General features: G+C 31.6%; 2 protein-coding genes and 1 long non-coding RNA gene across 5 annotated transcripts; 1 reads left to right on the forward strand and 2 right to left on the reverse strand.

Annotated features, from left to right (window-relative positions):
• Window positions 1-3765: 3765 nt before the first annotated feature.
• LOC130980549 (leucine-rich repeat extensin-like protein 6) lies at window positions 3766-8569 on the reverse strand. The gene is made up of 5 exons (XM_057904215.1): window positions 8539-8569; window positions 5037-5972; window positions 4834-4891; window positions 4070-4176; window positions 3766-3821 (listed from the first exon to the last, which is right to left on the reverse strand). The coding sequence occupies exons 1-5, from the start codon at window positions 8567-8569 to the stop codon at window positions 3766-3768; spliced, it is 1188 nt and encodes a 395-aa protein (XP_057760198.1).
• On the forward strand, window positions 8212-12157 carry LOC130983304 (uncharacterized). Of its 3 annotated transcripts, XM_057907526.1 has the most exons (4): window positions 8213-8420; window positions 8554-8619; window positions 8955-9012; window positions 11307-12157. In XM_057907526.1, the coding sequence occupies exon 4, from the start codon at window positions 11556-11558 to the stop codon at window positions 12069-12071; it is 516 nt and encodes a 171-aa protein (XP_057763509.1). In that variant the 5' UTR covers window positions 8213-8420; window positions 8554-8619; window positions 8955-9012; window positions 11307-11555; the 3' UTR covers window positions 12072-12157. The 3 variants fall into 3 exon arrangements, with proteins under 3 accessions (XP_057763508.1, XP_057763509.1, XP_057763510.1); XM_057907525.1 differs by lacking the exon at window positions 8554-8619 and having other exon boundaries at window positions 8212-8420; XM_057907527.1 differs by lacking the exon at window positions 8213-8420 and having other exon boundaries at window positions 8443-8642.
• Window positions 12158-14323: 2166 nt separating this feature from the next.
• Window positions 14324-17059, reverse strand: LOC130979924 (uncharacterized). The gene is made up of 4 exons (XR_009086800.1): window positions 16590-17059; window positions 15530-15657; window positions 14930-15195; window positions 14324-14679 (listed from the first exon to the last, which is right to left on the reverse strand). It is a non-coding gene; the product is annotated as an uncharacterized LOC130979924 (long non-coding RNA).
• Window positions 17060-17303: the final 244 nt, after the last annotated feature.

Below are 17303 nucleotides of genomic sequence, written 5' to 3' on the forward strand. Positions count from 1 at the left end.
TCACGTTTTTTGTTGTGCCATTCTGATAGCAAAAAATATTACGACAATTTTTACATATATAATAATAAGATAAGAGTCTTTCACTCGAAACTATATCACTATTTTTTTTAAAAAATCGAAAATATTTTTTATTTTAATCAAATATGTATATATAACCAAAATCAATCACAATCCTCATATATATGTATATATAAACATATCAGACTTCGTATACAAATAACTTACAAATATTATAAACATACATACCATTATGACTCTTATCCCTCTTACAAGGATATAATAATAAAGGCAAGGAAAAACTATAAAATATATACAATAATATACAACAATCAAATGCACAGAAGGAACTCCTTAAACTCTTTGTTCGTCCTAAAAAGAAAAATCTGTAGGGGGTGAGAACATCGTCCTCGCAAATTCTCAATCGAAGGTTTTTAAGAATTGTCATAAGAGAATACATATAAGAAAAGAAAGGATTTTAATTACGAAAGTTTTAAATTATAAATAAGAAATTGACCGATTTTTATATATAAAAATCTATGAATATATAATCTCAAATAAATATAATAAATCATAAATAACTTATTATTTAATTTCCAAAATTTCGGGGTTTTACATCCTACTCCACTTATAAAAATTTTCGTCCTAAAAAATTAATGGAGTGCACAAAATATTACACAGTTTTAACACTTTACTTTTACAATACCTTATGAAAAAAGCAAAATGTCTCATCTCATATGTATACATATACAATTTCAAATATTTGGATTTTCATATGGCATAAAGATATTAGGGTAGAATTGTGATTGCAAAGCAGAAGTTACAAGGCAGGCTTGATGCAATGATAGACTAACAATATTAATAAGTAGACAGTCATGTACATAAATCTCTAACTCTTGTCATCCGAATAAGACCTACTATATGACAAACGCTCAGAGCATGCAATTGAAGTATATTCAGTTCATTCCTCAGGCTCTACAAGAAAGACTGTTCTGATACCATAATGTAACACCTTTATTATCAAAATGTCACGTTTCGGGCTCGCTACTCTGATAGCGAGAAATATTAAGATGACTCTCACATATTTAATAATAAGATAGGGGCCTTTAACTCGAAACCATATCGCTGTTTTTTTTTAAAACCAAAACTACTTTTTATTTTAAGGGTTAAGTATGATTTTGGTCCCTAACGTAGGGGCTGAAAATTTCTTTCGTCCCTCGGCTTTTTTTCGCTTTAAAATGGTCCCCAAAGTTTCAGTTTATTGTAAAATGGTCCTTCGGACAAAAATACCCCTCTCTCTCTCCCCTCTTCTTCCTCAACCAGAAACAGAAGCAGAATCCCAAATGCAGGCAGAGGAGGAGCAGCGGCGTGGAGCGGTGGCGGCGTGGAGCGGCGGCGGCGTGGAGCTGTTGCGACGGCGACCTTCCCTCTTCCCCCTTTCCCCTCTTCCCGAAACAACACCCCCTCCCCCCGTCTCGGCAGCGCTGTGTTTTCTCCCACCACCACCATCAGAACCCACCACCACCACCACATCATCATCATCATCATCATCAGAAGAAGAAGAAGAAGAAGAAGAACAGCACCTAAACCACCAGAATAAAACCACCACTAACACCAGAACCCACAACCACCACATTATCATCATCATCATCATCATCATCATCATCATCATCATCATCATCATCATCAGAAATCCACAACAATATTCCACAACAAATTTCAACAACAACAATATTCCACAACAAATTTTAAAAAAAAATCCAAAAATTTCACAAACAAATCAAGTTCACAGAAGAAGAAGAAAGAAGAAGAAGAAGAATTGGTGGTGCGGTGGTGAGGCGGATGGTGGTGGTGCGGCAGGGGCGATGGTGCGGTGGAAGAAGAAGAAGAAGAAGAAGAAGAAGAAGAAGGGGGTGGTGGTGGCGGCGCGGTGCGGTGCGGGAGGAGAAGAAGAAGAAGAAGTGGCGGACGGCGGTGGGTGTCGGACGGCGGTGCGGCGACGGGAAGAAGAAGAAGCGGCGGGCGGGCGCGGCGGTGCGGCGGCGATGCGGCGGCATGGATCCCCTTTCTCTCCCCCTCCACCTCCCCTCCCCTCCCTTTTCTCTCCCCCCCCTTTTCTCCCACCCACCCCGCTTCTGTATCCCCCCTCTTTTTTTCTTTTTTTCTTTTTTATTTATTTATTTTATTTATTTTATTTTATAATTTTTAATAAAGGGTAATTTGGTAATAAAAAAAATATAATTGATAAAAAGGACGATTTTAAAACAAACTGAAACTTTGGGGACCATTTTAAAGCGAAAAAAAGCCGAGGGACGAAAGAAATTTTCAGCCCCTACATTAGGGACCAAAATCATACTTAACCCTTATTTTAATCAAACATACATATATAACCAAAATCAATCACAATCATCATATATATATATATATATATATGTATATATAAACATATCAGACTTCGTATACAAATAATTTACAAATATTATAAACATACATATCATTACAACTCCTATCTCTTCTACAAGGATATAATAATAAAGGCAAGAAAAAATTACAATATATATATATATATATATATATATATATATATATATATATATATATATATATATATATATATATATATATATAGACACACACACACACACAAAATAATCAGATGAGCAGAAGGAACTCCTTAAAATCTTCGTCCGTCTTGAAAAGAGAAATCTGTAGGGGGTGAGAACATCGTCATTGCAGGTTCTCAGTAGAAGGTTTTTAAGAATTGTCATAAGAGGATACGTATAAGAAAAGAAAGGATTTCAATTACTAAAGTTTTAAATTATAAATAAGAAATTGTCCGATTTTTATATATAAAAATACATGAATATATAATCTCAAATAAATATAATAAATCATAAATAACTTATTATTTAAGTCTAAAGGGGTATCTAGGTGTCCGTGTCATAAGTGTCGGCTGACTAAGTGGTTAGCACCTGCGGACATAACGCTTCACCTCTACCTTAACTGGTTCAAGGATGGTATTGGATGTGGATGGAACACAGAAAAGTGGACAAGGAGAGAATTAATTGGTCTGCCTCAAATTTTAATAGGTCTGATGGTCGATCAACAAGAGCTCGGACGGTGAGAGAACTAAACATGAAAGAAATGACTTAGGAGGGTAACCAAGAGAGATACAACGAGATGATGTTTAATGCAATAGGTATAACAGAGTTGGAAGAGGCAGAATAAGAGCCTAACCCGAAAGCAAAAAGATTTTATCATCTGTTAGAATATGCTACAAAACCTTTGTTCGAGGGGTGCGTTCATTCAGAGTGGTTTGCATATGTTAGAATGATGAGTATGATGATGTCACTGAAGGTTGTGATAAGGAACACGAAAACACAAGGACTACGATATCACTAAAGTTAATGGAACCAGGAAATATAGGCATTACGATCATTTTATTCTACCTCAAAATGCACGACATGTATACTATTTGCCTTATCCGGGTTCATGCAAGTCGAGTTGGGTGGTTGTGGTTAAGACTACAAGAGGCCGCATTGAGTCTGATCATGGGACAGAGGGTCAAGAACCTTACCACATTAATAACCCAACTCCTTCGAAAATGGTGATTGATACCAGTGAGCCTATCACTTTTAGGTTGGATGTTATGGATGATGACATCATTGACCTTGGAATAGATGATGACGCGCTACCACCAGAGGACGACGATCTTTAAGAAGAAGACGAGGTCGATAGCGACAAAAAATAGAAAGACGAGTTCAATGATCAGGAAGCTGCCTCGGAAGAGGAGGATGGTGAACAAGAGGAAGAAGATGATGAATCTGAATAAAGTTAATGTAAATATAGTTCTATCATATGTATTTCTTTACCAAACTTTGAAAAGAATGTAATATAATTAGCATTTTTTCAGATATTTTAGTTATTATCATTTCCTATTTTTAATTTGTATATTTGATATTTCACATCAAGTTTAAAGTAATGTTTCAATTATTAATTATCATGGTACATTATAGATGGACGGAAAAAGATTATTAAAAAGGTTAAAAAAAAAACTATTGTCGGAATATACCGATGGTAACAGCCCAGTCAATTTTTTTTTTTAAATCTGTCGACATTATCGTCGGATTAATCCGCCGGTAAGATGGTGCGGAGACGTATGATATGGTACCAACGTTACTGTCGAAAAATGTTCGACGATAACATTCAACCAATTCCGTTTTCTTAATAACCATATTAAATTACCTCCGAATGCAAAAATCCGACGGTAATATGTTACCGACGAGGTTTACTTCGTCGGATAAATACTGACGTAAAATCTGACGGTAAAAATTATATATTCAGATTTTATTTATTTTTTCAATAATAATTCCAACACTACTCAACGTTTTTTTGTAGTGAGCACTTATCAGTTATCTCAAGCAGTTCATATACACCTATCGAACAATTAGGCTCCTTTAAAATTTTTATTTTAATCTCTTTATATTAGAAAATTAAATTTTAGTCCCTTTTCAAATTTTAGGCTAGTTCCGCCCATTTGAAAAATTAGACAATCGGCAATGAGTTATAACTCAAATTGTATAGTCTCTCCATATTCATCTAAGAGGTCACGGTTCGAATTTCCTATTTTCGGTTAAAAAAAACAAGAGGCAATCTTTTGTTTTGACAAATATAGGCAGTAAAACAACAATATAACTCTTTCATGAAATCTACGAAACATTATTAGTTCATCACATTATTTCCTTTTATATTGTAGTTGTTGTGTGATTGCCAACGCTAAAACAAATTTTTAATATTTTAGAAAATTAAACTTGCTTATATTTTAAGTTTTTTTACCTTTTAAAAATACAACCTATATTATCTATGTGACTATATGTATCAGGAGCAGTTTCAACTGTGGCAATAAAGAAAAATAAACATCAATAACAAAATTTACTTGTTTTGTATAAACATTAACAATCCGTATTGAATCAGCTAGAAACCCATGAATTTTCCCGGATTGTGCTTTCGTTTAATGAAGGGACATTTTGGGAATGGACCATGGAAGTAATTATTTGAACAATCAAAGTGCTTCAACTTAGGCAACATACAAATGCTGGTAGGAACCACACCTGAGAAATTGTTATGCTTTAAAACTAACTGTTCCAAGCTCTTCATTCCTTGCATGGTTCCAGGTAGTTCTCCCTCCAATCTGTTGAAGCTCACATCAAACACTGTCACTTTGTCTAAGTACCCTATTTCTTGGGGTAATGGACCCGCTAGTCCCGTATTCGATATTATAATCTCATTAAGGGTATCCTTCATTTTGGCCACACTTGATGGAATACTACCCTTTATATCATTGTTTGATAATATCATAACAGAAACTGGTGAGTTCCCAAAGTTTTGTGGTAAGGAGAACTGGAATTTGTTATTGTTGATGAAAAGAGCGTCGAGTTTGAGGTCGAAAAGGCTCGAAGGAACGTCGCCGGCAAAGTTGTTGAACCTGATATCCAAGTATCTCAGGGAAGGAATGGCAAGAACAACTTGTGGGAAGGGTCCTGAGAATTGGTTAAAACTGATATCAAGCTCATAAAGATAAGCAAGTTTGGTAAAATTCTCAGGGAGTGGACCGGTGAATCTATTGGAGTTTATATGGAAGAAGTCTAGGTCGGTTAAGAGGCCAAGATCTTCAGGTAATGAACCAGATATGTTTGCATTCTTAAGGTCAATTCCAGCCACTGTAAAAATGGTGGAGTCATCTGGTGCTGGTGCACAGTAGATGCCGGTGTAGTTGCACACATTGGGGCCAGACCATGTGGAAGTGATTTTGTTTGGGTCAGAGGTCATGCAATGTGTCCATGCTTCAAGTGCTGCATGAGCTTGCATCAGTCTTGGATTATTTAATTTCTGTGACTCTAATGGTTTAAGCTTCAGGGATATGAGAAGAATGACAACAATGAAAACCCAATGTATTAATAGATCAAGGTAATAAGAAGCCATTAACGGTTTTAATTGGGTCATGGAAACTTCATATCTATGCATGTTTATATACACATTACAGTGGGACTTGAGAAATTTCACAAGTTTAGGACGGCACCAAATTTGTCACATGTCATTAATCACATTAAATAATGTGTCACAAGAATTACTCTTATAGTACTTCCATAATTACAATCGTACTATCGCAGTGACATTATACGAAGCAATAATGATATATATATATATATATATATATATATATATATATATATATATATATATATATATATATATATATTTATGTACATGATATGTATAATTTTTACTTTACATATTAAAAATAATTTATAAAAAGTAGAAAAAATAAGAAATTACGGTATGGTTAATTTATATTTTTATTTTCTGTTTCTAATTTTTAAAACTTTAAAAATAATAAATAATAATATATATATATAATATATATATATATATATATATATATATATATATTTATTGTACAGGATATGTATAATTTTACTTTACATATTAAAAATAATTTATAAAAAGTAGAAAAAATAAGAAATTACGGTATGGTTAATTTATATTTTTATTTTCTGTTTCTAATTTTTAAAACTTTATAAAAATAATAAATAAAAATTTAATTATTTTCATTGTTTTTATTTTTTCTTTCATAAAATTATCACACACTAAAATAAAACATAAATCAAACAACACATTCTCTTATATATATAAAGCGGGAGTTTGCTGACAGTACTATTTTTTTAACATTTATATTATTAATGTAATTAAATATATATAAAAAATTATTTTACAATAATATATCAAAATGTATATCATAATATACATATATTTAGAAATGTACTAACAAAGGTTAGCGCATACGTCACTGTTTTTATCTGGGTGACAAGAGTATTACCAAACCAAAGGAAAACTACCACACCAATTTGGGAAGGCAAAGCTGAATTACTCAATTTTGACACATTATGCTGATTCCTTTTTTTATTCATCATTGACATTATGGATTTTATTTTCCAATATCCTTCCTTGCAATAATTGATTAATTCCATTAACATTCTACTAAATAAAAAATAGAAAAGTCAGAAGTCATCAAAATTTATTATTTTTACTGTCAATTAATTATTAATATTTAAAAATATAAAATAAAATACATTGTTATTGTTAAATCTTTAAATTACAAAATTAAATTAATATATAATTAAATAATAATAAAAACAAATAAATTTTATTGACCCTAATATTTCTCCTATAGAATTGCAGCAGTAATTATCATAAAATATCAGTTAATAGTATACATAGTTTCTAAAAGACTATGTATGTGTAATTTAACTTTTAATAAGAAAGATCAATTCAAGATTAATTTATGATGTTTTTAGTCTTTCGAAAATAAAATTGTGGCATACATTATCTTTGAGAAATCATCTAATTTTGTAAAATATACTCATATACAATATAAAAGTTTGAGAAGAAAAAATTATTTTAAAGATTTTAGAAAAAAAAAAAAAACAGAATTATTGTGGTTTTAGTTGCTTAATTCAATTGTTAAATTTTTTTAGTTTTCTAATAAATTTAAACTTTCAAATAATTATTTTTCTTGAAACTAAAATTAGTAATTGAAAGATAAGATAAACATTAAATTTAAAAGTTTAAATTTAAATTAAATAAAAAATAAAAAAAACACTTACAATTAACACTTAGCAACCACTTTAAAGTACAAATCCGATCCTTTACCCACTGTAACATTACAAATGCCAAGTAAGATGAAATTTGAAGGTACTGTAACATTACAAAAGCTAAGTATGATGAAATTTGAAGGTATGGTCTTTCAACTTTTCACACGTTATTTAACTAGACTTAGAAGAAAAACTAATAATTTAAGATAAAGATTTACATATATTTATTTTTATGTATTATATGAATAATTTAAAAATGATTTCAACATCTAATTTCTCATCCGTTCAATTTTTGTTTAAATATTTATTAATCTAGGAGTGAGTACATGAATATTTTCAATTTTTGTTAATTTTTAGAACAACATGCGAATAATTCTTTATCTAACGAAAATGAGTTTTGTAAAACACCTCTATCAGAATTGCATACGTGGGCCAATAAAGAGTCGACACATATACTCTAAGTAGTTGTCCTTTTGTCTGACGTGGAGTACTGTGCACCTCCTCCACCTTATCTCTTCCACTTCTCATCTGTCTTATCATCACTTTCCTAACTAGCTTACTATCTTTTTCTACCGTAAGATTACAATAATAGTAATAGTGTTGTTGTTGATGTTGCTGCTTCTACCGTTATATATGGTGAAGAAATCAGGGAAAGAGATCTATGGAAGTAGTAGTTAATAAGACACAGAATTAGAATACAAGTGAGATTGACGGAAGAAAGAGAGCACATGCTGCCAGACAGTCATTGTTGTGTATCTACATGTTCTTGCAGTGCGTGCTCTCTTTTTTTCTGTCAATCTCCAATTTATCCTTCATTTTTTGTTTCTTTATTTTCTCATTCTCAGTTTCCCTTTTAATCGATTGCAAAAGGGATGGAATAATATATATAGTTCTTCTTTTTCAGGATCTAATGATGCCATGCCTGCCTAATTGCCCTGTTTCCTCTTAATTAGATCTGTAACTGTTATCTGTACTGCAACTTTCCACTCCTCAGTATCTATCTATATTTCCTATATTTCCTTTCTTCGTTTTCTTTTGTTTCTTTGCGCGAATCTCTCTAAAGAATAGTGAATCAAGATTTGCAAAAATTGTTTATAATAATGTAGTCTACTATCCTTTGATCTTCGTTCTAACTGAATCTAAGATTTTTGCATTGTTTCTTCTTGAATTTACCTGTATATCTGTATATGTATAAAATAATATAAACATGTTAGATCATGATCTTTTTTGCTTTTATGAATGTAAATGCTTTTATGAAGATAAAAAGAAATTATCACTGACACTATGTCTCACTGGCTTTTACAGTGAGTATATTAACTTTCACTTTAAGGATGGCAGCAATGATTATGATCTATTTGCACAGGTAAATCGGACTCATTTTAAAGTTTCATTACTAGCTTAATTCTACGAATTTAATTTGTATCTGCATATGATTTTTTATCTTCATAGAAAAAAAGGCCTCCCTATCTATATAGTGTATATGTTATAAACTGCATAGCTGCATGATATATGTGACATTCATGATTAATTCTTTTCGAATAATATAATGATATATATCCAAAGTGAATATTTATTTACGAGAAACGCTAAAAGACCAATCGAATTTATTTTTTCCTACTAGTAAATTATCAATATTTAAAAATATAGAGTAAAAGTGTGTTATTGAATTATTAAATCAAAAAAATTGAATTAATAACTAAAATTAATGTCTAAAAACAATCAATTTTGATAATTCTTAAACAATTTTCTTTGTTATACCAAATGATAAATCACATACACACAAGCACAACAAAAGGATTTTTTATTTTATTTTTAACTAAAAGAATATATATGCACTCTTTCTTTTTTTTCAAAAATAGATAATTTTATTATTAATATAAAATGAAATTAAAAGTATATTTTTTTTGTTGAGACAAGGAGAAAAAGATAGATTCTCTTAATAGAAAAAAATTATATGTAAACAATGAGAATATTAAACGATGTGAACAATGAATATGTTGAATATGTCGATGGTTAATGTTGAAGTTTAGGAAATAATTTAGGAGTGGAGTGTTTTTTTATTTTATTGGGTCAATTTTAAAGTTCATTGTCCATATTATTTATAAAAATTATTGTCTATCTAACAAAAACTATGTTTTAAAATAGAGAAAATACAACATCACTACTATTCAATGAGAAAAAAGGAAAGTAAAGTACTCTTGCATTATATAAGGATGGAGAGATTTCTAGATTTCATTGTAGAACTTTATTGCAGATGATACTACTGTATCTGTATCTCATTTCATTCTTCTTGATCAAAGGAAAAAAAAAAACACACACGACTGCTTTCCATACACATGCCATGGGTCAAACCCATTGCATTGTGTGTTTAAGGGACCAACCGGAACTTTGTTAGTATTTCATTCAAATATAAAAATTTGATTATTGCTATTATCTGAAAATAGGAGAATACTGATCAAATATTTTACTTCATTGTGATATTTGAAAATAATGATCAAATATGATATTGTGTAATTTAGAGTACATATCTCAAAAAATCAGCAACTACTTCAATAAAAATATAAAAAATATATTCTCACCATGATTTTAGTTTAAAAAAATAATTTATTATCACACTTTAAATAAACATAATATTTTTATAACATATAAAAACAAGTCTTAAAATTTATTATTCAATAATTAAAATAAAATATCTTTACATAATGACCATTGTAAAATTTTCATTTCGAATATTCACCTTAAAAAATTTAAGAGTGAGATCTACATTGCGTAAATAGACTATAACATTTTTTTTCTTTAAATTATATATATATATTTCAATCACATAATTTATAACATTTTTATTCCATTAAATTATCATATCCAAGCAATAACAAAATCACTTGTATAGCTTTGAGAAAAGTGTGTTCACTAAAATTTGAAAGTATCATAAATAATATATAAAAAATTATATATAATTACTTTTATTATATTATTAAATTTGACTTAATACGAATTTATTTAATTATCTTTAATATTTTAGGTATTTCTATAAGTATTTTAGTCATCTCATTTATTATATATATTTGTGTTAGGACTTATTTTATTTTTTTATATTGTGTTATTTTATTTTTTTGGAGTTAGATGTTAAATTTTAATTAAATTATTATTTTAAAATTTGAACAAGATGTATTTATATGTTGTTTTAATGCATGATATATATATATATATATATATATATATATATATATATATATATTTACTAAAGATGGTAAAACTCGAAAAATTCGTGATCTATTATATGAGTACAAAAAAAATATGCCATTTGAGTTATAACTCATTAGCAATGTTAATATCCGCTTTATCATCCGTCAATAGTAAAAATTGATCCGTGGCATGCATGTTCAAGTGATAAGTTATTTCCAACTATTATTAAGGGAATATAAGTGAATAAAAATTGTAGTTATTATTAATTTATAAAGAGTTCCATTATTATTTTGTCTTTATTTTTTAGGAAGTTAAAATAAAGAATAGAATTAGAATGGTGTTGTAGGAGTCAATTTAATGTGAGAAAAATAATCCTAAATAAAGAATCTTCATTCTTCAAGTAAGTAAATAGTTGGATATCCCGTTAGGTTATTTGTACGTGTTTAATTTATTGATCATTTCATGAAATAGGCTATGACTGGCACATGTATATAGCCCTGAGTAGTCCTCAGAGGAGCCACTTTCAGAAGGGACACGACGACCCACACACATGCTTGCATTGAAGGGTATCTGCGCACGCCTTTGTTGACCGAATCAAACAGTAGTAGTATGTAGTATTCAATGAATTCTAGCTAGCAAGCAGGTTCAATGTAGCCAGTCACTGCTACTGTATATTAGCGTCTATACTGGAATTTCTTCAATAACTCTGTTCCGGAATAAATGGAAAACTACAACAATCCAGCAGGAATTTGTGTGCGTCCATTTAAGGTATCTGATGCAGATGACTTGCTTACATGGGGGAGCGATGATACAGTCACGCGCTTCTTGAGATGGAACTCCATCAAATCCAAACAAGAGGCAATCGATTACATAGAGAAGGTTGCTATGCCTCATCCATGGCACCGATCTATATGCCTCCATGACCGCTCCATTGGATACGTTTCAGTGAGGCCCGGATCGGGTGATTACCGGTGCAAGGCGCACGTGAGCTACGCGGTGGCGCTGCAGCACTGGGGGAAAGGGATAGCCACGGCCGCTCTGAGGATGGCCATACCGGAAGCTTTGAAGGAGTTTCCGGAGGTGGTGAGATTGGAGGCGTTGGTGGAGGTTGAAAATGAGGCCTCTCAAAGGGTTCTCCACAAAGTTGGCTTTCACAAAGAAGCCTTACTACGTAAATATGCCTTCTGTAAAGGGCACATCAGGGATTTCCTTATGTATAGCTTCTTTCCTACTTGAACAGTGAACTTGTGCCTCCTGCTTCGAAATGTTATCAAACCGTGTGATTTATAATGTTAATTAAGCTTTAGTGCTATTTACCTTTATTTACTAATCGATGGATACTTTCCCATGGAAAATTAATGAAAAAAGGAAGTAAGAGCGCCGATATACTGCTTTCATTCCTTCTTAATGCATTGAATTTAAAGGAGTAGACAAAATTTCTGCATTATTTGATGAGATTATAATGGGAAAGAGAAAGTCTTTATTCCTTGTTAGGAAATGCAGGGCAACAAATTAAACAAATATAATATATATGATAGCTAAGGTGAAGAGATATACACCGAAAGGGATTCAACAATTTCGAAAATATGGTCACATGGTGAGTGGCTATGGAGCATTTAGTCAAGCTATGCTATTTAACTTTCTATTTGTGGGGTTGTCAGGCTGCCATTGCTGAGTGCAGAATCTGTATGTGTGTGTTTTCTTTATTTATTTTATCCAAACCCACCACTCACTCTGATGCGCACACACGTGAGCGTCATTATATTAACGCACCAACCCCCCTCTCGTTTCACGATGCCACACTCAAGTACTCAACTAGTGGGGGCATATAAGCAAGAAAATCTATAGTGAAATAAAAGAGAAGAGCACCTTTTCCTTCTTCTTATCCGGCCTTTTGTTGATGACGAAATTGGAAACGAGGGACCAGCATTGTGGGTTTTGCCCTTTGTATAATTGTATTTGTTAGGCAGCAATTAGTTAATTGAAGTTGTTAGAAAGAGTAAACATCCAACTCCGTTTTTGTCTATTTTCACAAAAAATAAAGTGATTTTTGTTTAAAAGAAAAGACACTTCGATCTTCAACTTTTTTATTTTGAGATAATACGATTCATCGGTTAAAAAATCCGTTAAATAATAACAAAAATGAGTTTTGTGGGAAGTTTTATTTATATTTTAAGGGGGTTTTAAACCTCCACAAACTATTAATAAGTTTGTTTTTAAAAAGAAAGTGATGCGCAAAAAAAAAAATAATTGTAGTACAAATACTTTTTAAAGAAAAAAATAACATTGAATAAAAAATGAAAGAAGAGAACTTTAATGTTGATAATATTTGTATTGATGATGACGGCAGAGGAGATAATGATGATGATAAAACAATAAAAATAATAGATTCTAAAAGGTAGTAATTTGTTATATTGTTGAAAAAAATTTTGTAGTGGTAGTAATTGGTTATATTATTGAAAAAAATTTTGTTGGGATTTAAAATCCCCACAAAATACAAATAAAACCCTCACAAAATTAATTTTTATTATTATTTAATATTTTTTTTAACAGAGAGATAGTATTGTCCCAAAATAAAAAAAAATTTGAGGACCGAAGTATCCATTTTTTTTTACAGAGAACGCATTGTCTTTTGTGAAAATGAACAAGGACCGAATTGGGTCTTTACTCTTGTTAGAAATAAGATAATAGTCTATAGAAGGTGTTTTTGTGTGTTATTTGGTGTGATAAAAAAAATGCAATGTACAAAGATATATATAAGTGTTAAAAGAATTAAAGTAATAAAAGTGTAATAACCTGCAATAAATACACAGATATGCTAAATAAATATAAACAATGCTAACTGATTTTAATTGATTCTAATATACTCTAACATCTCCCTTCAAACTCAAGTGGGAGCTAAAAATACCATCTTGAGTTTGGATACTAAAATCTGAAAACACTACAACAAATTCAGGCTGAGACAACCCTTTAAAAATGTTGCCTATAATAAGAAAAAGTGTTGCCTTTGATCAAAGGCAACACTTTCCGACAAAACGCAACGCTTTTGAGGGGGTTGGCTATACGGCCGTTACCTTTGGTCTAAGGCAACGCTTTTGTGTATCAAAGGGAACCCTTTTTATGGCAACCTTCAAAAAATGTTGTCTTTTCTACAGAAAAAGCAACTCCACATAAGGGTTGCCTTAGAGGACTCAAAGACAACACTTTAAACAAAGACTTTATGGCAACCCTTTTTACGAGTTGTATTTTCTAATACATAAAGCAACACTTGTCCATATTTTTTTAAGTTGCTTTTTATAGACCTAAAACAACACTTATTTTAAATTTATTTGCAGTTATCTTTTTTTAATACCTTAACCAACACCTTATTGAATTTTTCTTAAGTTCTCTTTTTTTATATCTAAAACAATATATTTTTTACCTTTGTTATATTTATAGGATATATAACACATACTAACGATGTTTAAATTCAATTTAATCAATGCAGGTAGAATAAGCTAATAATATATATATTGCATGTATGTAGAAAGGTGTTCCAAGTGTCAATTAACATACTTGCTAAGTTACCAAGTCAAATAAATAATACACATAAGTAAATAAAATACATGTTTTTCTCAATATGAACAAAATTTCTTTAACATTTATCCCAAGGCAGCAACTTGCTCTCCAAGTCCTCCTCGCGTGTTCAACAACTCCTTTGGAGATCTCTCATCGATTACGATTTCTTCTCCGAAAGAAAGTGACAGATCAATTGAAGTCAGCAGTGCAGCCACATAAAAAGGTATATTGTGAAACTTGGCACACAAGGCAACGTTATAGGTCCTAATTTTGTTGGTTGTGTCACCTGCAATTATTATTGACTTTTAGTTAAAATTTTGATTATATATGTTTTTGATTATGTAATACTTTTACAAATAAGCTTAAACTTAAATTAAAGCCGGACAAGACACATAGGTTCATGTCTGAAAAGTTTAACATAGTTTCCTAAGCACCTGAAAATAGTCGCTACTAAAATATAACTTAGCATAGTAGAAAAAGCTCTTATTATGGATTCAAGAAAAATGGAACTGCAGTTAAGAGATTTAGAAGCATACAGAGGGTAAAGAACGCCATGAACCGAAGGATCACACTTGTTGTTCTGTGGAATCCTTGGGCAAATTAGCTTCAAAAGAAATGATTCCCATAGATTCACAAGCCTCCTTCTTGTGCAAATAAGTTGCAGAGTCTTTCCTATCTCCAACCCAGGAGTCACTCCGATAGCATCTCATCCTACAAACTTCTGCTGTTATCTCAGATCTGATTTGCTTTGCCACTGACTTCCCATCAATCACCTTAGCAGAAGCTTCTGTAGTAATGGCAGCTGCACATAATAAGACACATCAACAGAAGTGAACCTTTCCTTGCAAAACAATATTCAGTCAAAATATTCGCCACTTGGGCAAGACGTATTAGCATAGCTCAAGGAATAATCGTGTTATATTTATAGACCATCCAGCACCTGTTAACTTCGCAATCAAAATTCTGAGACTCATTTTGATTGTGGACAACACATGGTTGAAAACTAGTTAAAAACTTTTATCCATATGCACAAATGCTAAGAGCATGTGTACATGCATGTAGGAAAATTTTTCAAATAGGATACGAGGTTATTCAAGTGAATAACCAAATCTGAAATACAGGCTGTAGAATCATACCTCGATCAAACAATTAGAGTGTAGTTTTTGAGACTGACCAGTCTGCACTTCTTTGTTATTCACCAACATTGAAGTCTTGCTAAAGTTTTTAATGTAGAAAGATCCATTATTGTCCAGTTTATAATTGCCTGAAAGTTAGCAAGGGAAGAAACATCATTTATATGTTGACATGTCAACTTTTGTATGGCAGAGACTTTACATTGAAGCCAAAACTTTGGGTTTTTTTGGGGAGGGGGGGAGAGAGGCTATAATAGTGATTAATTGTTCTATGTATTTCATAAAGCATATTGACTTGATTAATATATCATAACTAATTTGCTAATGCAAACACACATAGTACGAATCTGAAATGAGGAGCAGACTATCTATTTCCTTAACAAAAGATATCAATGCACCAAAATCCTTCTTGCATCATGAACCAAGTCAAATTTGGTAATATGACTAAGTTGGCATCGAGATATTTTATTTGCATAACTTCCTTTGCCCAAGTCAATATCTACTAGAACACCTTCTGTTGCCCATCTAAGTAACTTGAGATATCACTAAAAGTGTTATCCAAGTCTTAGATTCAGTGTCCACCATCATTATGGTTTGATAGTAATTCACATGTCAAACTATATTGTCAATCAACTCCCAAAACTATATGAATGCAAAATGAAGAATACAGAACATATAATTAAGAGTGTATCCAATTGAGACAAGAGCATTAACTAGGTTCTGATTTTCTTTAAGTACTCTATTGCAGTAATAAATAATGGTAATAGAACAAGATTAGCACTTCTTTGTGTGTTGCCCTGTACAGCAAGATTGTTTACAATGTTTGTGTAGCCTTTTAGCCTCTCAGATCAATAATCTCTATATCACTCTATAAACTTATTTTTATTTGCTCTCATATATATATATAAAAAACTTTTAGACATAGCAATAATAATCTGTAGAATAACAAATCACAGAACAGCAAATCAGATAATAGCAAAGTAATTTACTAACTAAAAATTAAAATCTAACTAAACTGTCATGAATTAATCCAAAGAACATCAAAATTAGTTTTCTCAAATACCTGGAAAGAGAGGAACAGAGGAAGAACGAGAAGGAGAAGAGAAGGAAGAAGGGTTTCTTGCGATTGAGCACCGCGCTCATCAAGGAGAGCACCATGATTGAGCATTGCTGTCGCCGTTAGGAAGGGGAGAAAGGGTCTGTGTGTTGTTCCAGTGGCTATGTTAGGGCTTGTGGAGAGTACCCCGCCATCACCCGTCGAGAATAGCACCGCGCCGTCGCCGTACGTGGAGGAGTGCACCGCGATTGAACGCTGATGTCGCCGTTAGGAAGGGGAGAAAGGGTGCGTTGTTGCAGTGGCTATGTTAGGGATTGTGGAGAGCACTGCACCATTGCTCGTCGAGAAGAGCACTGCGCCGTCGCCGTGCGTGGAGGAGTGTGCGCGATTGAACGCTTCTAACCTATTGTCGCCGTTTGGAAGGGGATAAAGGTTAGGGCTTTTAATTGTGTATGTGCGTGTGAAGAGGAACTACTGAAGCTCTTTTTTTCCTTTTTGTGTTTAAGTTATTTTTTTTATTGAAAAAATAATTTTTGGGAATATGATTAGAAGTTTTTTTTAAAATTTTGAAACGTAAACAACTTTAGGCAACTTTTTATAAATGTTATTTGTTTAATTTGTTTGATAATCTTTATAAAATGTTGTATTTTTATTTAAAAATGTTGTCTTAAAGTTTTTATTTTGTAACATTTTATAAATGTTGCTTTAGATATCAAAGAC

Source organism: Arachis stenosperma, chromosome 5 (assembly GCF_014773155.1).
Source record: "Arachis stenosperma cultivar V10309 chromosome 5, arast.V10309.gnm1.PFL2, whole genome shotgun sequence".
NCBI lineage: Eukaryota > Viridiplantae > Streptophyta > Magnoliopsida > Fabales > Fabaceae > Arachis > Arachis stenosperma.